The 25601-nt window shown below is 35.2% G+C and overlaps 2 protein-coding genes across 5 annotated transcripts; one reads left to right on the top strand and one right to left on the bottom strand.

Annotated features, from left to right (window-relative positions):
* Positions 1–661: 661 nt before the first annotated feature.
* Positions 662–5974, bottom strand: LOC106176513 (large ribosomal subunit protein mL46). Its single transcript, XM_087016051.1, has 6 exons — positions 5862–5974; positions 5057–5282; positions 2798–2964; positions 2021–2163; positions 1481–1609; positions 662–1255 (listed from the first exon to the last, which is right to left on the bottom strand). Exons 1-6 carry the CDS (start codon positions 5926–5928, stop codon positions 1103–1105), a joined length of 885 nt encoding a protein of 294 aa, XP_086872177.1. The 5' UTR covers positions 5929–5974; the 3' UTR covers positions 662–1102.
* A 2539-nt stretch (positions 5975–8513) lies between these two features.
* On the top strand, positions 8514–24535 carry LOC106163156 (ras-related protein Rap-1A). 4 transcript variants are annotated; one of them, XR_015335192.1, is made up of 9 exons: positions 8514–8696; positions 16509–16597; positions 18393–18461; positions 19699–19755; positions 20010–20150; positions 20710–20850; positions 21487–21579; positions 21894–21980; positions 22692–24535. XR_015335192.1 is itself a non-coding variant. In XM_087016052.1 (8 exons), the coding sequence occupies exons 2-7, from the start codon at positions 16541–16543 to the stop codon at positions 21577–21579; spliced, it is 558 nt and encodes a 185-aa protein (XP_086872178.1). In that variant the 5' UTR covers positions 8514–8696; positions 16509–16540; the 3' UTR covers positions 22692–24535. The 4 variants fall into 4 exon arrangements, 3 of the variants coding, with proteins under 3 accessions (XP_086872178.1, XP_086872180.1, XP_086872179.1); XM_087016052.1 differs by lacking the exon at positions 21894–21980; XM_087016054.1 differs by lacking the exon at positions 21487–21579 and having other exon boundaries at positions 8515–8696.
* Positions 24536–25601: the final 1066 nt, after the last annotated feature.

Genomic DNA, 25601 nt, shown 5'->3' with positions numbered 1-25601 from the left:
GATTTTAACAAAAAAACAAACTTTTTAGGAAAAAACCAGGGAATAACTTTGAGTGTAAAAATGGATTCATTAACTATTGGTAAGTACGGGAAAATTGTTGTTTACTCCAGGGAAATTAATTTCTTTTGGCCAAAACGAAGAGTTATTATCCCTTTAATTTAAGGAAAAACATCTACTGGCCATGACGGACCACTAAATTCACACATATTGAAAAATACACCAAATTTTACGAAATTTTACTGGCCTCGGGCGTCGGACTAGTGGCTATGCGCCTTACGTGATATCTGAAATTATCGAGAACGGTGTGAATAAAACATAATTGACGATCGCGATAGACAGAACACAAACAAAAACGTTTCTTTCACTGTTTTAAAAATTTGAATATTTTTTCTTTTTAGAAGATTACGTTAGTAGGCAGTGACGAATGAACTTGCTAAGTCACTTTGCAAAGGAAATTGGAAGGGAACAAAAATAGTCTCCTCATTGTTTTATCAAGCTATATGTCATATAATATTAAAATATTGACACCGTTCATTAGCCGGAGAATTGTGGTGATGGAAATCTTCGATACTGGGTTACAGTGAGGCACTTTGTTGCTCTTTTAGGATAAAGGCTGATCTGTTTCATTGTATATGTTCATAATTGCATCAGTAAATAGCAATAAAATTCGTTAGAATTTTATTCCAATTGTTCATTTTAGTTTTATTGTTATTTTTAATGTTCACATGGTAGGAAATAGCGCTTTACTTCACTTGGGTGTGTGTGACATTCCTGATGGTCATAACAGGTCACAACATTTTCTTTGCTTTTCCATAACAATTTCACTGTATATGTTTAGCACAGATATGGGGAATAGCGTGTCCTCCCATCCCCACTCCACCAGTCCCTAAATGTACCATTGTGGAGTTCTTAGTTTAGCTAATGGACTACAGTGTGCCGCGCTGTTGGTACAAGTAGAGCCTCAACTTTTCTATATGCAAATGCCAGGGAAAGTCATCCATCTGAGGAAATCCGGCTTATTCTTACTACAAATTGTTCTGCAATCACCGTTTCACTAGGACAGAGCTAATAGCACTGACTTGGAATAATTGCTTCTAAATTTCTAAATGTCCATTAAAAATCTGGACACCCTATTACAATATCTTGGCTGCAAGAAGTCTTTAAGTTCGTCTTTTGTAACCCATCTGTAATCTGTAACATCTGGATTTTCTTGTGAAAACTGTCCTCCAGAGAAATAAGCATGAAAGAAAAATACCTGGAAAATAAATAAATAAAATGTACAAAATTTGCAGTAATCATAATATTCACACAATCAAATAATAATAATTATTATTATTTCTTAAATATGCATATTAAGTGAGTAGATATGTCAAATTATTGCCATGACTCTAAAACAACAAAAAACAACTTATGTAATAATACTTTTAACTACAGTCATCTTAACCATATTGTAAACAACCTTGAAATGTGTTATTTTTACCTTGGCTCCTACGATGTCACTTCTCAACTCTTTTGGGTATTTAAACTTGAAGAAACCACAGGGAGCATTGCCAATGATGACAGCTTGCAGGTTTGGTCCACAAGACGCACCAAGAGCTCTTCCTGCTGCCTAAAATGTGAAATACATTTCCCATGTAAAGAAGCTACAATGATGATTAGATGTCAAATTTACTTGCCTCTTGACTTTATCTGCACAACTAAATTTCTCTCAAATCCTCATAGATATGGTGTATGGTGACAGAGTTGGATTGGTGGCACCCAGGTGGCACCCAGGTGGCTTGTTTGCATATATAATACAGGGATGGCACAGCAACATGCTAAAAGAGGAAGAAAATCCTCTTCCTCTCCTGAATTTAAACAATTTTTGATCATTTCACACCAAACCCAGCCACTTTCAAAGTCCCATTTCACATTTCACAAAAAGAGGAGGAATTCAGCCAAAAGGAAAAAGAACCCCACCCCTACATACAGTCACTTTTATACAGCTATGTTCACGAAGTTATTCACAGTTTTTCCTTGCCTGTTTCATGTCTTCATTCCTTTTTACGGCACTGTATGGAAACAGCCATTTTGTAGTATTATCAATCTTATGTTGGAGTATCAGGAACAAAGACCTGTCCAATTTTCTCTCGATTGACTGAAGGTCATTCCTTGCATCTGCATCTGGATAATCAAAGCACGTACATGTAGTAACAGCAGTATAATAAATTTAAAATGATAAAGTTTTAAATTTTGAGAATTGGCTTTAACACTACCTTTAGTATGAAAGTGATGTGTTTGAAATACCTGGCAAGTGCTAATGAATATATTATAAATAATGTCATGCTGTTTTTAAACATACCTTTGGCCATGTTTTTATGAATTTATCTTTTTAGCTATCTAGTTTTATGTATCTGCATACCTACTTTCTGTGAAAAATAATATGTTCATGATGTTCTTAAATTAAAGTCCTTCACATAGCTATATTTAATGTGAATTTTACACAATTTTCCCTCAATCACCATCCTATCAAAAATGACAAAATTTCAGTCTATATGCTCTTTTACAAGTTCTTAATGTCTATTTTGAACATTACGAAAAAAAAAAAAAAATCACAAGTTTTCATCTCTGTTATATATATGAGAGTGGTCCAAAATTCTAAACTTACAATTCAAGATACTTATTGGTAAAATTGGCAGTTTTGTCAGCAATTTTGGATACGATATACCTTTCTGGTTTAAAAGGAAAATTGTGTTGATTTCGAGGAAAGTTTAAGTCTTGCTAACTTAAGATCTAGCCCTCGATTTGTGCGACTTGCCTGTCAATCTACCAGCTGGAGTGAAAAATGCCAGTTCTTTGGCCCAAGCCTTTTCTAAGTCTGAAGATAGTATCCTTCTATGTACAGCTTCCTCTTCTTCATCAACCTCCTGTAACCCCTTCTTTATTCTCTCCTGCTTCTTCACTTCTTGAGCAGCAAGATATTTCCTGGTGACAGAAAAAAAGCAAAAAAATTATCGTTATTTGAGAAAATTGTGAGCTATGACCAAACTGACAGAACTAGAAACTCATACGCAAACCATTTTCTGGTATCGTAAAGGATTCTTTTAATAATCTGAGAAATACAGAGTCATTTAGAAAATTACACCCCATTTCCATAGATTAGATCGACCTACTTTAGATCGACCTAACTCCCTGGGGGTTCACGCTAAATAGCTGTCAGCCGGGCGGACACGAAAGTTAATTACCCTCTTACAGCTTGTAGTAGGCGGGACGGACATTTAAGTCGGATTATCTGAAAGTAATCTAGTGAGACTCCCCGCGGGGATAGATCGATCTAAAATCTATGGGAATAGAGCCTTAAAATACTCATATGGTCCCCTTTCACAAAACATCTGTAGCCATGCATGTAATTAGTCTTAACTTTAAAGCAATTTTTAGAACCCATTCCCTTACCTAGATCGATCTAGCAGGACTGACGCATCTCCGAAGGATTTCTAAATTTTATTCAGCTTAAGCGGCTCCGTTGTCATTTAGCAGCTTCAGTAGGTGTGCCAGACATCTAAGCTCCTTAATCTGAATGCAATTTAGCAAGAAACCCCTTGGAGATGGGTCGATCCTGCTAGATTGATCTAGGTATGGGAATGGGGTCTTAGGCTCTGTTCTCACAACTTTTAGATCGATCTATCACCGCGGGGAGTCTCACTAGATTACTGTCAGATAATCCGCCTTAAGTGTCCGTCCCCGCCTACTACAAGCTATAAGGGGTAATTAACTTTCGTGTCCGCCCGGCGTGTTCGTGTCCGCATTTAGCGTGAACCCCCAGGGAGTTAGGTCGATCCAATGTAGGTCGATCTAATCTATGAGAATGGGGTGTAAGTCTATTTTTACCCAAAATAAATCGGTATCAGTCAACAATGTGTAATGCTCTGTGTGTTTTAAACATAGAAGTACGTAAAAGATGCTACTAATGTTTCACCCCAGTTCTTCCTTCATTTAAAGCCAAGAATTTGTTAGACCAAATTTTTGGAATTTAACTTAAAAACCAATCCTCAGGTTCTCTTGTGAAATAAGTCCCAGTTAAAAAGCCATGCATCAAAGCTTAATTACAGTTATTTTACTGTATGATGGCAACTGTAAAGTTAATAACTTGTCATTAATTGCTAATCACTCACATTCATTTATCCATCAATCATATCACTGTAGGCACGGAGACAAATATTTTTGAAAAATTAGCAGATAAATGATCTAGTTTTATATTTTACATTATATCAGAAATACAAGGTGAAAGAGAGGTTTGATGCATGTTTGGCAAGTAAAGTGTACTGCTAGTCCCCCCCTCTCTCCCTCCATTAAAGTCATAATAACTCTCCGTTTTGGCCAAAAATTGGATTTTCCTGGAGTAAACGGCAATTTTTCCCATACTTACCAATGGTCAACGACCCCATTCCTGCATTCAAAGTTAGTCTAGGGTTTTTCCCTAAAAGTTTGGTTTTTTATTAAAATCTCTTAAGAGATTTTAACTGACGGAGCCCTCTCTGACATTGCATAGTCACACGATATTGAGCGATATTTTCTGGTGACCTACTTAAAACTGCTTAAGACAACAACAACACTCTATAACAATAATATAAGATTCATCAGATATTCGTCTTATTGCTCAAAATGCATTTATATCTACAATGTGTGCAATTCTGGGCTTTTCGTTATCCGACGCACTGTACAAAGACTCGCAACTTACGTTTGCAGATCGCATCAGTCGTTCCGCGCCATGTTATTTTGGTCTCGAATGAACGCAAGAATCCGCGTGACACCCAAATGTCATTGGCAACGAATGCCTTGACGACCGGGAAGAAAGGCATTGAAAGCCCTATTGACAAGCACAGATTTTAGTTTTACTACCATAACGGCCGTTTTAGTGGTAAAATGCAATAGAATATATTTCCATGCGTTGTTTACAATGTATTTCTTGCTGAATTTTGAATCTCAAAGGAAGAGTTATTATTGCTTTAACTTTATGTTAACAAAAGAATGGCAGAAACAGGTTTGTTGAGGAAAAAAAAAAAAAATGAAAACTTACTCCTCTGATTTTTGCCTTTTCTCATAGTCGCACACCAAACTTCTCTCAAATTCAATATCCCTGAAAATCTGTTCCACTTGTTGTTCTAACTCAGTCTTCTCACGACCAATCACAGGTCTTCTTTCTACACAAACTGCACTAACCAAATCCCATCTCTCATTAGCTGTGCTGTTGCTGTCTGTACCCACTGTACTGGTCGTTCTTAATGCACTTTTCTGGATGCTGCCTGTAAATAATATTATTGGACAATGGATATCACAAGTGAAACTAATAATGATACTGTGCAAAATATTTTCAAACCTGCGGAATAAATAAATAAATTAAAAAAAAAAAAACACTCCAGATTCTCATTTACTTTTCTCTCAAAAAGCAAACCTCAGAATGGATCCAGAATTGCTTATTTTTCAATTCTACATTCTCCAGGAAAGTGAATCAGTGAATCTCGCTCCTTTAGGACAAGAGGGAGAGGAGGTGCCTCTATTCTAAAACTAAGGATGGGGCACGTGCGGTGCCTCCCCCCCCCCCCATCTGACCTTAAAAGCTGCATAAAAGGCATCACATGCTGTATTAAAGGCAAATGGAGAAGACTAGAAAAGGGTCACCAATTTTACTTTTGAAGTACATTTTGCAATATCCAGTTGGCACGTGTTAAAATGTAAGTTATCCACCGAGACTGTGGTAAGGACCGAATTTTTTCATTAAGATTTGGGAATAAGAGCGGCAAATTCCACTACAGGAGAACAAAAAAACTTTTTTATTATACATGTATTAACCACTTGGCTACCTTCCAAATATCTATACTTACGTCGTATTGTGAGATTTGTTCGGTAAATCTCAAAAAGTCTAGACATGCACCTCTTGCACCCAGACATGATGTGTGGATCTTTATGAACTTCACGTATTAAAGAGTAACAAGACAAGCCGTTCGGTGTATCAAAAAATGATTATCGTTTACTACGGAAACTTTAATACAAATAACCGCGCATGTTAAAAACCTATAAAACTTGCACTATAAGAATGTGTACAGACTTCGGGGGCGAATTTTCTGTATTGAAGATAGTGTAATTTTTATCCATACTGTCGATCACCTGCTGTGCAATCAGCATATGTATGACCGAAATATAATTACAAGTTCAAAGCATATTGCTTTCAGTTTACTTTGTAGTGGAAAAAAAAAAAAAAACAAAAAAAAAAAAAAACAAGAGAGATAGATAAGCATGATACTTAGATATATAAATTCTATTGTTATCGATATGGTGTAGAACAATAAAACATACGCTCTAAAACCGCCCTTCAACCGATATCAAACATTATATACAAATAAAAACAGAAATACAGCAAGTGATCGAGAATAGACCGTTTATAACACAATAGATTGATGGTGTTCAAAGGTAAAATGTTCTGGGAAATTACATAAAAATATACTTTTATGGCCAGGGTGAACAAAATCATTTTGAAAAAAATAAAAATTTATGACCCGTTTTCGTGTCCTTACATTGTATTTTTAATGGGTCCATGGGCAAAACTCACCTGCCTCTAATACGAGAGGGATTAAAAAAACTAGACTATAATGATCCATGGATCGTACAGCTGATACTAACTATTGATATTTCATCGGCAAATGTTTACAGAAATATTTTACGATCAAGTTCGTAGCATTATGCACCCGGTATATACTGCTTTACAGAAAGCGTGTTAACGGTACAAATACATGTAGCTATATAGTGTATACAAGTACGTCCATCTGCTCTGGACAATGTAATGGACTCATTACCCATCTTTACCGCTATATTTTACACGATACGGGCAATGGTTGTGTTCTCCTGACCGCACACTGATTCAGAATTCGTTTGACGACCCGTATTTTACAGTTCGAAAGTTATAACATATTTGCGTCTGAGAAGTTTTTTTGCATTAAGATATTGTTCTTATTTGTCACTTTGACACATGTATACGCTAGATGTGCATGATAGGTCAGAGTAAACGAACGTCTTCGCAATTTTCTGTTTTGGGCTGAAAAAAAAAAAAAAAAAAAACATGTAGCCTATAAGGCAGGCGCTTAGGCAGGTGTTCCATAGGTTTTAGATATGTCGAATGCAAACTTATTTTCAGCTGACGTGACTAAGCAAAACTGGCTTTATTCCTTTATGTAAGAAAAAAATTAATAATTAATAGGTCCTAACATAAATAGATACAGTACTTCTCAGATGGCCGCGATACGTAGGCTTATATATTCTGCTGATAGGCCTAACTGCTAAACAAGGGGGTGGTCGCATGCAGTGGTGCAGGAAAGCGGAGGTAGTAACGGCTGATGGTAACGGTGTGGGCGAGTAAACGGTGCGAGGGCCTATAAAAGGTAAAGGCCTATTTGGCGAGCGTAACATTTATATATATATATATCCTTCTTAATAAATGCCAACCTTTTTCTTTTCACATTACGGTTTTTTAAAGGTCCGTTTGTTATCTAAATATGTTTCGAAAAGAACTTTTCTGAACAAATTTGAAATTAACTTTAAATTCTTGCTAATCACTAGACGTGCGTTTCACTTAAAGGGATAATAACTCTTCGTATGAGATCTATATTTCACAATAAAAACATTGTGAACAACTCATAGAAATATAATATATTCTGTTTTACCACAAAAACGGCAGTTATAGCTTTTATTCTGATATCTGAGCTTGTCTTTAGACCATGTGACCTCCATTGATGGCTATACTCTGTTATAATCTCTTAAGAGATTATAACAAAAAAACAAACTTTTTAGAAAAAAAAACCAGGGACTAACTTTGAATGTAAAAATGGATTAAATAACCATTGGTTAGTATGGGAAAATTGTTGTTTTCTCCAGGAAAATTCATTTTTTGGCCAAAACGAAGAGTTATTATCCCTTTAAGATGTTCCTGGCGTCTGGCATAGGGGGCCTGAAGCCTACCTACCAGTACTTTGGCAGGAACCCAGCTGACTAATGTCTTCAGAGAATCGAGATAATTAAAGGCCAGTCACTAATTAGACGGACATTGAGGAAAATTCCAACCTTTATTTCAAGGTCTTTGTCGTTTTAAAGATCTGAATTAATTGGGAAAGAATAGTAAATTTGAAGAAAATATATAGGCAAAGGATGTGTTTTGAATTACATGCACTGTACTGACTACACAGATTACACATACGTATTTACCCACAGAATACTTTCATTTTCAATTAAAAAGTTGGATCAGCAAACGTGTTTCAACAGCAGTCAGCAAGAGTGCCGTGCAAACGGCCCTCGAATTGCTACTTTCTGCGTTTGTGTTAAGACTTGCCATCATCTCCAACGAAAACCTTTGGGCTTCACCGCACGATTTCCGTGCTCACCCTCTTTTGTCATCATTTCGAAACTCATTGAAGAGTCTCGATCAAATAAGATCAAGTGTATCAAATATTGTAACAAAACCTGAAAAGAGAGAGAGAGAGAGAGAGAGAGAGAGAGAGAGACCGCTTTTGTGGGAACCCACAAAAGCCGGAAAAGGAAGCTCTTTGAAACTGTATGCGCATGTCTGAAATGCATCCTGGGATACGACTTATTTTTAGTAACACTGCCGATCAGTTTAAAGCTGCGTGACGTCAAATTTAGCTTCAAAGCATTTGGGGCGAGTCACCGAGGTAGGTTCTATCGAAATACTCACACCAACACTTAACAGATTATGTCATGTTGTATGTTGTCTACATTTTTCCTTTGTGTGGCGGTTATTTAGTCTATGGATTAAGTCTAACAGGTGCTATTGTCGACCTCTTTTAGTAAAATTAGAAATTTGTTCACTCCGGAGTGGAGAAGGCATGAAGTCGAACGGTTTTTACCCGTATCCTAATGGTTTATAAAAACCACTCCTTAATGCTATTGAAATGTGTACCATGATGTTTGAAATAGTCAACACGGCCTGTTTTATTCAATATTTCTATAGGTGTTCAACTGTAATTAATTAAGGGATGTTTTCAAACTTTCGAGATATTGTTTCGAGTATCTTCGGTAGAACATCCGTATAACAGATAACAAAAAACTGTTTATTTAATACTATAAACTCTCTCAGTAGTTGCTCTTGATATTTGACATTAGACTTGTAAATATTAGACCACAACCTTAGAAAGAGACAAAAGTGGTCTGCCTTGTGATATTTTCAGCACCCCTTTTAAACAAAGGTTGATTTATTTGTCAACTATATCAAAATATTCATTATTTAAAATTATCATACATAGTGAATGGGAAACTCCCGTTATCATACTGGGTCATCACTGATAGTTTCTTATCCAATAATTGATGTAGGTAGATTGGTATTCATTATCATTATCACTGTTCGCTGTTTATTCCTGGTTTTTGAGAGGAGACACTAGTGATATTACTACTTGCCAAGCCTACCTTTCCTTCCACCCACCCTATCTCTATTCACCCTATACCTACAGTACATGCCCCTTCTCCCATTTTACTTACCCTACTTCCCTTCACCCTGCATTCTACTCTCCTTCCCCCCACCCCGCTTCTGCTCTTTACCCATCGTCTCCTTTCCACTCGGTCTGTCTCATCCCATCCAGCCATCATACCCTTCTACTCTTCTTCAAGCTTCATCTCACCCCTTCCACATGCTCTCTCTCTCCATCTACCTTTTCAACCCACCTGTTCGTGCTGTCTATCCTGGCCCTTCTCCCCTTTTTGCCTCACCCTTGCTTGACAGGGGCGGTTTCAGAGATATTTTTTGACAGTCTTCCAAATTATCTTTGTTGATCCATTCTTCTTTTTTGACCGTCTTCCGACAAAAAAATTAGATACCCGTCAATGTTAACATGAAAATCTGACCGTCTTCCGGAAGACCCAGAAGATGGCCTAAATCCGCCCCTGCTTGATGTCTAGTGGTGGCATCATTAGCCCAAGTAATGCAGCGAGAAGTGTATCTTCTTGCGTGGGTGGTAAATTTCTCTAGACTTTGAATGGTGGAACAAAACAACAGGCAAGTGGTCTCTGGTCGTTACATCATAAGCTGTATCAAAGTATTGAAAACTAGGTGTATTGTCTCTTTGGTGAAATCCTTCGAAATCTGAATAGGGAGACAGAGCTATAGGCTAAATAGTGTGCCTCTCTCCAAGATTCCCCCTGGTTCTAGGATCTTCCATAACTCCCTGGTTCATAGGAGAATACTTATCACTGAATTTTCACTTTCATTTATAAAATCAAGCCTGTTAAACTCGGGGGTAAGCAGCCAGTTCTTTGATTTTGAATAGATGTAGTGTTCGGATGATTTTCAATGGGTGCAGTAAGAGGGTGAACACCAGGAAAAAAACTAAACCACAAGAAATGGGCTCAGCTCAGCTTACATAGGAAACGTTTTGTCCAAATGAGATTTCATCTTTGTTTTTGTCCATTCTATGCGTTTAGTTTTATGCTCTGCCAAAACATGTTAACAGAGGCTTAGATTTTGATCACATACATCTTCTGATGTAAATGGGCTGCCTTTTACTGATACCAGTCATCTCATTGTCAATGTGGATGAATAATTAAATAAAAATCTCTACTTGATGTTACAGTTATACTAATGTCTTAATAACGAGGAAGTCAAATAAATACAAAGTAAGGCGGAAGTGTCTGTGGCTACAACAGGAGTTTTTATATTTACTCAACTGTAAATAGTGGAATAAGGCTGCAGAAAATGACAGCAAATAATCTGTTACCATAATAATATGTTGGTTCTCAAATAGTGGAGAACGAACTTGATTTATTTTTACATTAATTAAGACACCTGAAACAAAAAGCAAGTCTGAAATGGAAACTTATATATTTGATACCAGCACAAATATGACCCAAAGTACAGCACGTACATTATGCAGAAGATTATACCTGGGACTAAATAAGTATACTTTTTAACTGTCATATAAATGTATAGATAATAAGTTTGACCACAGTATGAGAGACAACTCAGATGTGGAGGCAGTCTTATACATAAAGGTTTTCATTTTGTTCCTTGATATCTCAAAAAGGCATGCTTTATCACATATTTTACAATGTTGCAGATCATGAGAGTAGTATTTTGATTGATAAAGCCACATTGCACTCTCTGTCCCCCCCCCCCCCCCTCCCTCCTTTACCAGTGCTTGAATGTATATATTATGGAAGACTTAAGATGTCTTCAATAATAGTTATTGAATAACAATAATCCTAGGTGCTGTCATCTAATGCATGCTGTGCATATACCTTTACCCAAGAGACAAAAAAGCTTTTATATTATATATATTAATTAATTACTCCTATTAGAATAAGGCCATAGATGTCAGGTACAGATTGCATTCATCAGAAAATTTAACCCGTTGGTCTTATCTCCCATCTCTTTTTATGCCCCAGATATGATCACTATGCCATATTGCCCCTGCTGTGTAATATTTTGGTTGTTTTACTTTTGGGGTCACGTCATAGATCCGTTGAAAATTGGGAAAATTGAATGTTTGCCTGTAAATTTGTTATTTGATTTTTATTCAGATGCTGTGTTGGAGTTCTGTAGTTGGTTGTTGACTTGTGTAGAAATTAGAAAGCGTAAGAGGGTCAGTTTCTTAAAAGAAAACAAAATTGGTTCACTTCAGCTCAAGATAAACCATTAGTAGTCCATTTAGATACAGTAAGTGTTGATATGAAATGTTAGCAATGCCTGTCTTTAAATATAACTGGTGCAGATAAAATATTACCTTATTATAAGGTAATATTTTAAGGTGCACTTATGATTTTTGATGGTGAACGTAGATTGAAATTTTGATTCTAGACCAATTATTGGGCTCAATCTATCTGATTCTCACACACTTGCAAGCATATGTACCTCTACACATACAACTGTGGATACAGTATTGTACAGTAATGAACAATTTCATATATTAGCAAAGTTCTAACTTCTATTGCACAAGAGCGATGACAGTGGTAGGCGTATTCTTGACGGTTTTTTAATGTCTTTTGACCAATGTTCAGAACAGACCATGCCCTGGCTATATTATTCATTGCCAGCCCAGCCCTCTTTCTAAGTTTACACCTTAGATACATCAGACTTCATGATTTGCTCATGATACAGAGGGATTAGAACTGTGACACATTATTGAAATGTTTCTCCTGTTACAGAGCATTAAGGAAAATGACTAGTATAGAAGCACACACTGTCAGTTGACAAAGAGCTGAGTATCTTTTAGCAATTTTTGTTCGGTTTTAGGTTTGTGTGTGTGTGTGTGTAGGGGGGATGTCTTTGGCAAGATCGAACACACAATGTCACAAACTAAACATTTATGCATCTTTGAGCAGTTATTGTGGAGGATTAGTTACCAGTAGGCTTAAGGTGTAGGTGCGCGCGTGTTTTTGTGCGTGTAAATATAAGACTATGAGAAAAACTTCATAAATGTGATATCCGTGATAAAGGTGCAGCTTGATTATTACATTATGTGGGAGGATATTTGGTATTGGAGAGAAGTTGATCAGATCACACAGTGCGGCATAGAAAGTATCAATCTCTTTTCATATTCTCTGGCTCGATGCTTATGACAGATGATAATGATTAATAATAACAACTGTGAATAACGGAAGACTGAAAGGTTTCTATTTCCCTGGCAGGATATGGAATGATGGGCACAGTAAGTGTGAATCTCAGATCTACCAAGCAATATATTGAATTCAGTTCTGGGGAAAATGCTGTAAAATAAAATTGTTTTCTGCTGAGAATGGTATCAAAACTGAAGTAATGTTTGTGGATAGTGGAATTAAATATGAATTATTTAAAGGTTTCTGTTTTTATTAGAAAGCAACATACAGAAAGTAAGAAAAGGGTTATAAAATATAATTTTTCACCCCACTATGAATCGATTGAGGTTGTGGTATTTTGAAGGTCTTGGATATTGAGTCTTTTCACAGATCTCACCAATATTCGAAAGCGACTTGTTAGGAGAGATGGACAAATTCAACTTAGCCATTGCTAGACAGCCATTGATACATAAATGAAGCTTATGTGCTGTTTTGAGCTAGTATTTTTTAACTAGCTTAGGCTTTGACTGGGGGGTTTCTGTGAGCAAATATATAAAAACGTTAAGACTCATGTCAGATAGGTGCCCATTTTGATATAGCAGTATCCTAACCTGCTATCTCCTATAGATTAAAATGCCAACCTTGTATCATAATTGACATTTATGAGGACAGAGGGTTAATTGTGGTAGAGAGGGGTCATGATATAAGAAGCACTCTCTATTTGTTTCCCATTTGCCAATTTCTATCTCAAATGAGAACAATCATCTTGATGCTAATCTCAAACAGAAGGGACCGAAAGATAATTAAGTAGGTTAAGCTGGTAAACATGGTCTTATGAATAAAAAATACCAGAAATAGCAAATGTTGGCACTAAAACAAGCTGCATGCTGTGAGTGCCATCTCCATTCTGTGTGCATGCATGATTTCATATGTGCGTACATGATGAAGGTTGAGATATTGGGGGGGGGGGGGGGGGGGGGGGAGAGTGTTACTTATTATGTTATTCTTGTTTACATAAGTGGAAAAATAAACTGTATCTTCAGTGCAAAGATTGCTATAAAAAACTTCAAAGCATATTAAGACTGTTATTATTTAAATGTACATGTATTTTATGTCATTACTCACAGCTTTTTTTCTCAGTGTGTGAATGGTGTGTGGAAAGTGAATTTGTCTATAATTGTACTGTATATTAATTGTTTGGTATTTTTTTGTGTGCATGGAATAATTTTTAAAAAAAGGTTGAGATTATAACTTGTATGGGATTGCATGCACACACAATGAAAGTGGTACTCGCTACAAATATTAAGTTGGTTTTCAATGCCTTTGTTTTGTAGAATATTGTGCACAGAATAATATTTTATTGCATATATGAAGCAGATATAGTTCACTTTGGTGTTTTCTTTTTTAATGCTGTTTAATATTAGTTTTAAAAAGTATCATAGATAAAAGATATATCAATAAAAGAGTTTTCTGCATCAAAGAGAAAAGGAGCCATATTTTTGAATGGCTCTAGACACTGTTGAGAAATTGGAAAGTAGGTACAAGTATTATAGTGAATATTATTGGCACTGGCACAGATTTTTACAGAGGGTGTGACCTACTACATAAGATACAGCTGTTGCAAGTACAAACAATTATGTCACTTTAGCAGCATCATCCAGGTTGGTATTAATTATGCAGTTTGGCTTTAGATGTAATAAGTTTATGGTTCATCCTTCAGAAGAAAAACATGACAGTGACATTGAAATAAATCAGAATGTGATTTGATATGTAATACAATCTATGGTTGTATATATATAAGTTGTCATCTGTTCCTGCAGGTGTATAAGTTTACCAAAAAAAAAAATTAATAAGATATTGTCTTCAAGACTGATGACCTTGACCTTGAAGGCCAGTGACCTTTGGCAACTCCTTTCAGACTCTGGTAACAACAGCTTTTGCTGTTGTTAATGTCAGCTATATTGTTATTCATTCACATTTACAGCTTGGCGTTTCTTGTTAATTTGCACATCATTTTGAAGGAAGTCTCCCAAGGTGTGAAAATGTACAAAATATTTATATCTCCCATTTGATATTAGTATCTGAAGTGAGATTTTTTGTACACAGGCTATTCTCTCTCTCTCTCGCTCCCCCCCCCCCCCCCCCCATATCCATCATTGGTCCTCTATAATATTTTGGAGGTATAAACATTGTGATATCACCATCACTGTGGAATATAAGGCCCAGCCAGAGGAGTTTACAAGTAGATAGTATTTATATTAGCTATAATATTTTGGAGGTAGATATATTGTGCTATCACCATCACTGTTAAGATGGGATTTTCCTCATGCATTGTCATGACTTGTGGTTTCATTCTTGATCTTTTTTTTAAAAATTGGAACAGGTTTTGGTTTTTATTCCAGGAAGGTAAACTCTGGATAATGCACATGTCTGTTTGATAATTGCTGTGTTGGCAGAACAGATGTTTGTGTTAGTTAAATTCATCGACCTTGATAAGTCAGTTGGTTAATTGCAAAATTTGTGTGAGCTGACATATGGTTGCCAGGTTAACAGTTTGGTAAGCTAAAACAGTTGTTAGTAAGCTATTGTACACACCCTTCTCTGTAGCCCCCGTTCCCCCCCCCTCCCCGAGCCCCATAGGCCTGATCTACAAAAGAACCAGAGATAGAAAGTTGGTCTTAAATTTTAGACCAAAAATGTGGTCAACTTTAGTTCAAGACATGCTTACAGTATATTTAATTCTGATTCAGTTGGATTATTGCTGATTAAGCCAAGGTTTAAGCACAAGTACTAGTAAATTAAAATTTTGGGTTTGAAGTTAAACCCAAATTTTGGTCTTGAGTTTTTTTTTTTTTTTTTTTTTTTTTAACCAGCTTCTGGTTAGGTGGTTAATTAAGGCTTCGTTCAATCTATTTTCTATTCGTGGTATCTTGTGATCACGGTCTGTGCCCTGAATACCCGGCGACGTAATTACTGGCAGCCAGTTACTTTCAAAGCTGTAATTAATTCTTTGCTGCGCTCGGAGTGATCACAAGATACCACAAATAGAAAATAGATTTTTCATGTGAACGGAGTCTTACATCCCATGTTTCCATCCATATGGGCAGGGCTGATACAACCCTGGTAGATCAGCACTAGCTATAATGTGCATAGTTTCCTGTAGTGAGCTGTGGTGTGATAAAACACCCAATGACTCACACCTCACTGCCTGCATCATGACACACGTACTGTTGTATGTGTATATTGCAGGTGGTGTCAGCTATGCAGCTGTTGGCTTGAGCTCTTTGTTTTAGCCTGGCTGTTTACCTAGAGGTACATGATAAGTGAGTAGGACATATGTGTGTGTATGTGTGTTTGAGAGAGACAGTCTTGGAGAGATTGAGTGTGTGTGTGTGGAAGAGTGTGTGTGTGTGTGTGTGTGTGCGAGAGAGAGAGAGAAAGCTTATGTATGTGAGAGTGAGAGAAAGAGAGTGTGAATGAGAGAGAGCAATTATGTCTACGCATGCGTGTGTTTTTGTGTGTGTTTGTGAGAGAGAGAGAGAGAGAGAGAGAGAGAGGGGGGGGGGGGGGGAGGGTGGATGGGGGTGAACCAGTACAGGTGCTGGCAACCATACAGCTGTTACCATTGACCTTTTTGCTGTACACAGCAAATACCTGCATGAGAACCTTGATTGATTAATTAATTGGTTGTTTAGGAAGGGAGAGGAGAGATTTTAGGGAAGAAATTGGTTGGGCACTAGGCAAGAGAAAGCCGGAGATAGGAAAGGCATATTCCACAAGGGTATATAACCTACAAGGAGCTGTTTTCTACAATGTTATTGCATAATGTTTTATTAACTAGCCTTATTTGACCCACATCCTTGAATTAGTCTACATTGCAGTGGTGCTTGAATGTGCTTATTGTGTCTTTTGTCAGTGATTGATGTTTTCTGTTGTTTCAGATCCCTTGTTGTTGCCACAGTAACATCCCACCATGAGGGAATACAAGCTAGTCGTATTGGGCAGTGGTGGTGTAGGCAAAAGTGCATTGGTAAGTTTGTATGTTAATAATAATAATAATAATAATAATAATAAATAAAAAAATAAAAATAATAAAGCTGATAATGATGTTGATAATAAATGTATACAACTAAAGATTGGATGTCAGAATTATTATTAGAAGAATATAATTCTAAAAATTGAGTTGACTGTGAAAGAGGAATGAAGGACATCAAAATTTTTATCCAAAATGCACTCCGGAATTCAGAATAAAACAGGCTTCTGGCTCACACTTGAAATTATTCACAAAGGATCTTGTTAGTGCATTGACATGTTGGAGAGGACAATTAAATAAAGTTCATTATTTTCTCCCTAGAGAAGAGTTCAAATCTCAACATGCTCTGCACATTATTTACTTCAAAGTAAAACCGATGTGAAAAAACGTTTTAACTTTTGGATTAAGACCCCCTGAGAAATGTTGTCCTGGTTTCTTAGAAGATTAAGAAACCACAGTCATGCAGAGAAAGCAGAAACAAATAAGCCAGCAGGTGCAGGATCCATTCAGCCAGTAAAAGAGTATGCAACAGGGTTTGAGTATTGGGATATAAAGATCAAGCCATGTGAATTATTTCATGATTGAAATGCCAGGAAAATAGCTGCTAACATGATGATGGTAGTTTATTAACAACAACAGTTCATACTGTCCTGGTGGATACCAAAAACAAAACAAACAAACAAAAAATGAAAACGATAATAAAATAAACTTTACTGTAGTAATATCATCTTCAAAAGATATTTTTAATCAAGGATTCAGTTTAAATTGTGATCACATCGTTCCCCTCTGAAAATCTGTTAGTCCTGAACATTTAATCATCAAAAATTTAAAAGAACTTGTAGAGACAAACAATAAGCAAACAAGTTTCAATTTGTGGAGGTTATTCTTTTAAAATATTTTAGTGAGACTCTGTTTTAGCTGAGTGTATAACACAGCTGATGAAATTTTACATTATTAATATGAATTCTAACAATCGATCCTGGTAAATCTTTTAAGTAAAGAATATAAATGGTAATTTGAAACCCAGATAATTATATTTGTCTCTTTCACTCTGAAACATGTTTTAACGACAATGCAAAGGATCTAAATTGGGTATTCGTCTCTTGCACTCTCGAAACCTTTTAACGACAGTACAAAAGATCTAAATGGGGAGGAATTCCTGGCAGCCTTAGAGTGAACATGCACTTTGACGATCACAAGGGAAATCACAAGAAAATCTAGAGCCAAAATTGATAAATGTCTCCCTGCATTGTTGCCAGATGACACAGCAAGTTGTGAGACAAGGTTATTTACAAGCATATCCTTGTTTGATGTGCAGGGAATTTATTTGGTTTCAAAATATCACTGTATAATAAACTTTACTGTAGTAATATCATGTGATCACAATTTAAACTGAATCCTTGATTAAAAATATCTTTTGAAGATGATATTACTACATGGTTGATTCAGGGCCCAACAATGCACTTTAGACCTTTATGTAGCAATGTTTTTAAATTCCTGGAACTTACAGCTATTACTTGACGTATAAGATATACCCTGTTTAAATCTGTTGTGAAAACTATGATTTGTAAACACATTTCTTCCTTTTACCATCATTTCTATCTCCATTATAATTTTTTAGGGAAAATACATGTGAGATGTATAAGATCTGAGGGCTATTGGATACTTTCGAGTTTTTATTTCTATTTAAATGATGAAGAATATAAACCTAGGGATTTGAGCTGTAGTTTCTATGACAAAGGAAGAAGTGCCTGCATTTTAAAAATATTAATGCCCAGGAAATGTTTTTCAGACGGTCCAATTTGTCCAAGGTATCTTTGTAGAAAAGTATGATCCTACAATAGAAGATAGTTACAGGAAGGTAAGTCTGTATTTTGTTCTTATTCTTTCCACTAAAATGTCTTTTCCCTTTAATAATAAATTTTAGGTGTTCTACTTTCAATTTAATATTTTAATTTGTTTGTTTTATTAATTAATTATTTTGGTAAAGGGAGGGCTAGTTTGGGAAGAAATCTACAACATCCAGCTTGGCTTATCCTAAACAGCATAATTTAGATCAAATCCTAGGCAATCTATATAATATAAATGTGAACTCTGCCAAATATTTAAATGTACAATTTGTCTGAAGTACTGGGTTATATGTGTCTACAAAACTGCCTAGTGTTTTGATTAGATTGCTCAGAAACAAGCTGCAATTTTCGATTTTCCAAATTGCTCTCTCATTAAGCTTCATTGAAGCTGTTGGTGTTGATATGGCAATGAAACAGTCTTTGAATAGAACTCTGATTATAGTTGAAAAACAGATTATCCCCTAGAGCACTCTATACCAGCATTACTGATATTTCATTCAGAATAGCTTTATCTTTAAAACTTATGTTTATATAGAAATTGCCCTCACAAGGACTGCAAAAATATTGATGAGAATGTAGCTGTGATATTGAAAGTGCACATCAAATTATTATATTACATTATCACTTTGTTAGCATGTTTCTCTAATTGTTCACTGTTGCTGAATAAGTCAATATTTTATGTCATTTTATTAGATACAGGCTCTGGTAGTGTCTAAAGCTATTCTGATTGCCTTTGTCTCTCAATTTTGCGGCTGTTGCTTTAAGCATTTGTTCCACCCCATAAATACCAAACACTATTTTTGTTTTGCTAAAGATTCACTGAGAGATTTTGTTGGGTAAAATATAATTATGAGTTTGAAAAGAGCTTTGGGATTTTTTTTTTTTTTTTTTGGAAAGTTATTTGTGTTGTTTGCATGTATTTTTGAATATTTGTTCCACAGTTTTATTTGAAATTTGCTAGTAAACTTTGTTTGGTGAAAAGACAGGTTAGTTTTGAAAACTAGTATGATTGGCTAAAAACTATTTTCTGTTTAAGTATGTGTATGTGTGCAAGATTTACTGTCTAATCTTAAATATTGATATGGTATTGGCTCTAGAGATTGTATTACTTTTTTTAGAGCACTGTCAGTATTACTTTTGTCTGTGTCTGCGTGTTCAGATACTTCAGGCAAATTATTTGTGTGTGTGTGGGGGGGATAAATTAAAGATATTTTGATCAAACCCTTCTCTTTTTTCCCCCTCTTCCAGCAAGTAGAAGTAGATGGCAACCAGTGTATGCTAGAGATCTTGGATACAGCCGGCACTGTGAGTACCACCATAAGTCTATGTTGTCACCTGTCTGTGTGATGATAATTTTGAATTAATTGCATTATCTTTTTGATAAAAAAGAAAAAAAAATGTAAACTATGCTACGAAAAGTTTGTTTCTTACAGTCTTGTTTATATATTAAAGGTTTTATCAGATAAGTTGGACATCAGCAACAAGATACAGCAGAAATGTATTTGAAATAGATATAATCAGGTAATTGAATGCCTCATTATTATTATTTTTTTTTAAAGGAACAATTTACAGCCATGCGTGACCTGTACATGAAGAATGGCCAAGGGTTTCTCCTGGTATATTCCATCACAGCCCAGTCCACCTTTAATGACCTCCAGGACCTGAGAGAACAGATCCTCAGAGTGAAGGATACGGAAGATGTAAGATGATTGTTGTGAAGTTCTTCTCTCTTTTTAACCCCGATTTTTTGTTGGGGAGGGGGGGGGGGGCATATTTGGAAAATATCTTCAAAGTTAAAAGAAAAAGGAAGATTAAAGTGGCCTTTGGGCTTACTTGATGTTATGATTTCTTTTAGTCTTTTAGTGGAATTATTAGGTGAATCGGGGTTTTTAAGCCAGATAGATGGAAATAATGCGAAAGATAAGGAGAACATTGACACTATGTGTTTGTATATTTTTTCTTATTTGATTTTTAAACTAATAGCTAGTATCTCTTTTAATCAAAATGAACCACTTAGATTGTCATTAGGGGTCAGACAGCACAAAGTCATCACAAGGCTTTGTACTGGGCCTTGGATTTCAAATTGTGTTAGTTGTGACCCATCACAATCTCAACACACTGGGAATGGGGATGAAGAAGATAGGGATGACAAATTTGGTTAATATTTCTTTTCACTCTAAACCAGAATAGATAAATAGAATGATAACTCAAAAATTAATAGGTTAATAAATTATCAAATATTTATTTATATTCTCCAAGGTTCCCATGATCCTGGTGGGTAACAAGTGTGACTTGGAAGACGAGAGAGTTGTGGGCAAAGACCAAGGACAGAATTTGGCAAGAGCTTGGAACTGCGCCTTCCTAGAGACCTCAGCAAAGTCAAAAATTAATGTTAATGAAGTAAGTCCCAAAATATTCTAGAGCAAATCTCTGTGTGTGTGTGTTTGAGAGAAAAAGAGAGAGATTTTGCAAGTGTGTTTGTTTGTTTGTGTCTGACTTTTTACTTTTGATAACTTTCAGTATGTTCGACCAGCCATTAAGTTCTTGAATTTCCTAATTGTTCCAAATGACTATGCGGTCCATACTTGTTATTTTGAAAACTTAATCTGTAAAGTTAGCATCGCATTTACCCTTTTCAAAATTTTTCAGTAATTATTTTCAATGACTTGACCCAGCATGATAACATGTCATATATTCTTGATTGTTTCACTTCTTGATTTTTTTCTTCACAGTGTTTCCTCATTTCAGAAATTCCAGTTTTGAAGTTGATATAGCCCAGTGCAGAAACAATGTCCAGTGACTTTAAATAAATAAAATTTTATTGTCTTGACTTCAAATTTACTAATTTTTTTCACAGTAATTTTTGTCATGTGTATGTGTCCTGAGGAGAGGTGGGGGTGGGGGTTTAGTGATGGTGGGGTATCATTGTATAAAACCTTATATTATTTTTTACACACTCTGAACTTCTTTCAGCTGATTCATATTTGCACTGGACATAATACTGGTAAAAGTTTCAACTTTGCTGCATTATTTCAGATATTCTATGACTTAGTTCGCCAGATTAACAAGAAAAGTCCTCATAGAATGCAGGGCAAGGAAAAGAGCAAGTGCTGTTGTCTTCTCCTTTAGGTACGCACATGAAGGAATGTTTAGACAAAGCGGTGTGAACTGACTGCGAACCGGAGTAGAACATAATTATGGAAAAATTCACGAAATGATTAGATGCATAGCATGGAATGCAGTCTGTGGATTTTAAACAAAGACCACAGTTTTGGGTGCTTCAAAATTAATAGCTGAGGTGTGAAGATTGAGAGAGATTTTCCCTTTGGTTCACACTTGGTCCTAACCAGCACGTCTAAACATTCCTATAAACACATGGGACCCATAACCGCATCAGTAGTTTGTGTAGATCCATAACTTTGCCATGCTGGTTTATTTTACAGATATTCTATGATCTCGTGAGGCAAATTAACAAGAAAAACCCACAAAAGACTCAGCAGAAGAAAAAGAGAGGATGTCTAATTCTTTAGGTAGACTAGAAGCATTTGATGTCTTGATTAAGAAATAACAAACACATTACTGCTTGTTTCTTGCATTGCATGGTATAATACACATGAATTTTTGAAAATTGAAAGCATGTTTTAAGGATTGTACACCACTTTATGAAACTAAATGATGTATTTCAATATATATAATAATTATATAACATTGCCTGAGAAATCCAGTTCATATGTATTGTCTCAAAAACTTTGAATTTTGCAATCATTTACTGATATTATATGCATGTGTCAGCTGAGTTTAATTTCTTACTTTATACACTAACACTTTGGCATAAATAAAGTGAATAACACCTTTGCTGGATATATTTTTAATTTGACTGACAATTGATCGTTTTGTTGACCATTCTCACTTCAATTATTGAATAGTATGCAATCCAATATCACTCACAACATAAATTTACTTAATTCAAAAATGCTTTATTCTTGGATCATAGTTTGAAACTTTTGACTTATGTGCTCCAAATAAATTCTCTCTTTTCTGTGTGTGCGTGCATACCTATTAATATGGCAATGAACTTCAGTCACCTCATTTTGAAGAAAAAATTACACCATAACAAATACACATTATTAACTGGTATTCAGTTCCTAATAATGAGAACCTTTTTTAACTGAGTTTTTTTTATTCATGGAATATGTATTTGATTTTATGTGGTGTACAGTATTTTTCTTTTGTTTTTTCAGAATACAGCAGGATTTGAACATTGACATCATTTCATAAATGAAGCCAAAAAACTTGGGACTTTTCAATATTGTGCAGATGGTGGAACCTCTTATGACAACGGGACTTTCAATTCCAAAAGATGTCACTAAAAAGGACGTGCATGACTTTATGATAGGTCTTTGATTGGTCATAAATTGTCCAATCATGCTACCAGAAACTAAAGTTTCCTTATCAAGATCCAGATCTCTGACACATGGAACTACTTTCCATTGCTGCTTTGAAACCAGATATTTCGACTGCGTGGTCAGCGTAAGAAATTTTGGAAGTGTCATGAATTTTTCTGGAAAGTGTTTTATGTTGCCATCAGGATTGCTTTCACAATGGGAAAATAATTTATGATACAAATTTATGATAACAGTTGTATATATAAGAATAACTGTCAACCCTTGAATCAGGCCTTCAACTTGACCTTTCATTTTACTGTTACAGGGCAGAAGTTGCTTTAAACTCAGAAAATGGTTGGTTGGATGAAAACAATTATAGTTAAAAAACTAGCTGAACATGCTAATAATGACAGTGAAATCCGTTTTCACACTACAATGTATATTAAAGATGATATGGAAGTGGAATTTTATTATTTTATTCGTAATTATGTTTGGGATTCTTTTCCATTTTCATGTCAAGCATGAATTATGTTGCTTCAGTTGCTTAGAAATGCTTGCTGTTGCCCCTTTATTACAAGTGTAGCAAGCTAATTGTAATTTGGTTGGCTATTCAGTGTTCATGTATTGAAGATATAAATATTGACATCTTTTAAGTCAGAAAATCTTTTTTTTTTTTTGTGAGAATAATTATGGAGACCTTGTCCCTGTATCTTGAAAGCATCGCGTACTGCGAATAGCGATATCACATAGAGGCTACAATGTATTATATGGGGCGAGTTATGGGATCGAGACGCTTGCGCACGGTCGCAATGTGCGATGCTTTCGAGATACGGGCCCCTGATTATTACAGTTCTGTGCCAACAGATAATTTGGACATTGCATGCACTTTTTGATGTTGCCTTATTTATATGGACCTCATTTTCCTTTTAAATAATATCAAGGATATAAAAAGGTGTCGAGGTATGGGAAAAAAAAGTGTGACGTTCAGTTTTCTGTGTCAAGATGGCAAGGCCGGGTATAAAAAGTGTTTTGTAGGGTAGTGTAGTAGTGTTGTATATATCATTGGTTTAAGTCAGATGCGGTGGGAGGCCAGACTTTTTTTATTCTCGTTTTATGGGTCAGACAAGTCTTGGTAAATAAAGAAAATCAAAATGCAACATTATTTATTTGCCATCCATCCAATTTTCTGCCAGAGAGTTTTTTATAGACTTCTGGCAAATCTCTTACCAAGGAAGTGTTAGAACTATTCAAGGAAAATAGCTTGGAAATGTTCTTCTACCTCATAATGAGTGCAAGTAATGTAACTAAATTTCAATCCACACATTACAGTGAAAAAACTCTGCCCAAAAAACATTCAATAAAAAAGTATGGCCTTGAGGGTTTACTCCTGGCTTGTTTAATTACTTCTGCAATGATGTAAAATTATCTGTACTCCATTCCTTGTTTTAGAAAGGCCAGTCTACATTTTAATGGCTACACATGGTCTTAAATCACAGAATGTGAAGGTCTGGGACATTTGAAGGAAATTATTTCTAGCTGTAATAAGACAAGCAAAGTATTCATTAAAATAAAATTTTAGTATCTAAGGTTCACTCTTTCAGTATCATCAGTGATGATTCATGTTAAAATTTTTATTATTAATCTTCATTTTTTCTTGTATACAACATTTTGAACTATGACAATAAAGTAATCCATTTAAAGATGGTTCTTTTGTTTACTCAAAACTATATATGAAGAATCTTCTTGCATTTGTATGACTTCTGATAGAGTTTATATCCGAAAAAAGATTGATTTTAGTTTTTTTATGGATGTACCATATCAATTAAACCAGCGAGTAAAAATATACTTAAACAATTGCTATAATGACACTTTATTATGAGAAAAAAAAATCTGTGATAAAACATTCTCGACTTCTAAAGAAATTTGCAATATTTGAAACTTAAAAAACGGTCTAGTGACCCGTTTACACAAATGTGGTAAATGCTTTTAAAAGCTTGAATTATGATAATAACTTTTGATTGAGCTGAGAAAAGCAAGGGACACTAGAGGCATACTACTTTAAAGTGGAGTATTTTCCAAAAGCTACCACTATAATTATGTAAAATATTTAACTTCCAATATCAAAAACTGGCAAACTTACCAAATTTATTACCAATGGATCTACAACTCAGTCAAGGTCTGACGAAACAAATGCCAAAACAAAAAAATAAATGAATAAATAAATACATTATATTTTATGCTTGTCGGAGACTACCAAGGTACAGAATGAAGTTCATCTTTGTTAAAAAAAAAAAAAAAAAAACCCTGAACATTTGCAATTGCACTATGCAAAAACTATAATCTTGCTGTGCGCTGATTAAATAAATGTTAAACCATATACTATGTACCCACGTATGTATGTAAAACTATATATATTTTAAAACTTAGCTAATAGCAGCATTCCCTTACACTATTCATTTGTATTAAGAATAACTCTAACTTTGAATCTGGCCTTCAGCTTAATTTAATACATATTTTAGCATGCAATAATGGCATTTAAACAGCATATTCCACATATTTTTTCCCCTAACTTACAGCTATTACAATTTATACGACAGTTTCCAAATGACACACTAACACCCAAATAAGTATAAGTTACATTACAATCCAAAAAGATGTTTAATTTCTAATTTTTACAACAAACATCTCTAGATTATGATTTTGTTTACATCATTATGGACATCAACATACGAGTTAAATACCCATTTTCATCAATTATTTAGTTTC

Source organism: Lingula anatina, chromosome 6, assembly GCF_051362555.1.
Source record: "Lingula anatina isolate TDL-2025a chromosome 6, LinAna3.0, whole genome shotgun sequence".
NCBI classification, from domain to species: Eukaryota; Metazoa; Brachiopoda; class Lingulata; order Lingulida; family Lingulidae; genus Lingula; species Lingula anatina.
The sequence above is the reverse complement of the archived record's forward strand: the minus strand, read 5'-3'. Positions and strand labels throughout refer to the sequence as shown.

Bases quoted from the DNA above. Each gene is read 5' to 3' on its own strand.
- LOC106176513 (XM_087016051.1), bottom strand. From the start codon at position 5,928: ATGTCTGGGTGCAAGAGGTGCATGTCTAGACTTTTTGAGATTTACCGA. The intron at 2,164-2,797 runs GCAAGTCGCACA...TTGATTATCCAG, and splicing joins TCCAGCTGGTAGATTGACAG to ATGCAGATGCAAGGAATGAC. The intron at 1,256-1,480 runs GTAAAAATAACA...TTTATTTTCCAG, and splicing joins GTGACATCGTAGGAGCCAAG to GTATTTTTCTTTCATGCTTA.
- LOC106163156 (XM_087016052.1), top strand. From the start codon at position 16,541: ATGAGGGAATACAAGCTAGTCGTATTGGGCAGTGGTGGTGTAGGCAAA. The intron at 19,756-20,009 runs GTGAGTACCACC...TTTTTTTTAAAG, and splicing joins TCTTGGATACAGCCGGCACT to GAACAATTTACAGCCATGCG. The intron at 20,151-20,709 runs GTAAGATGATTG...ATATTCTCCAAG, and splicing joins GAGTGAAGGATACGGAAGAT to GTTCCCATGATCCTGGTGGG.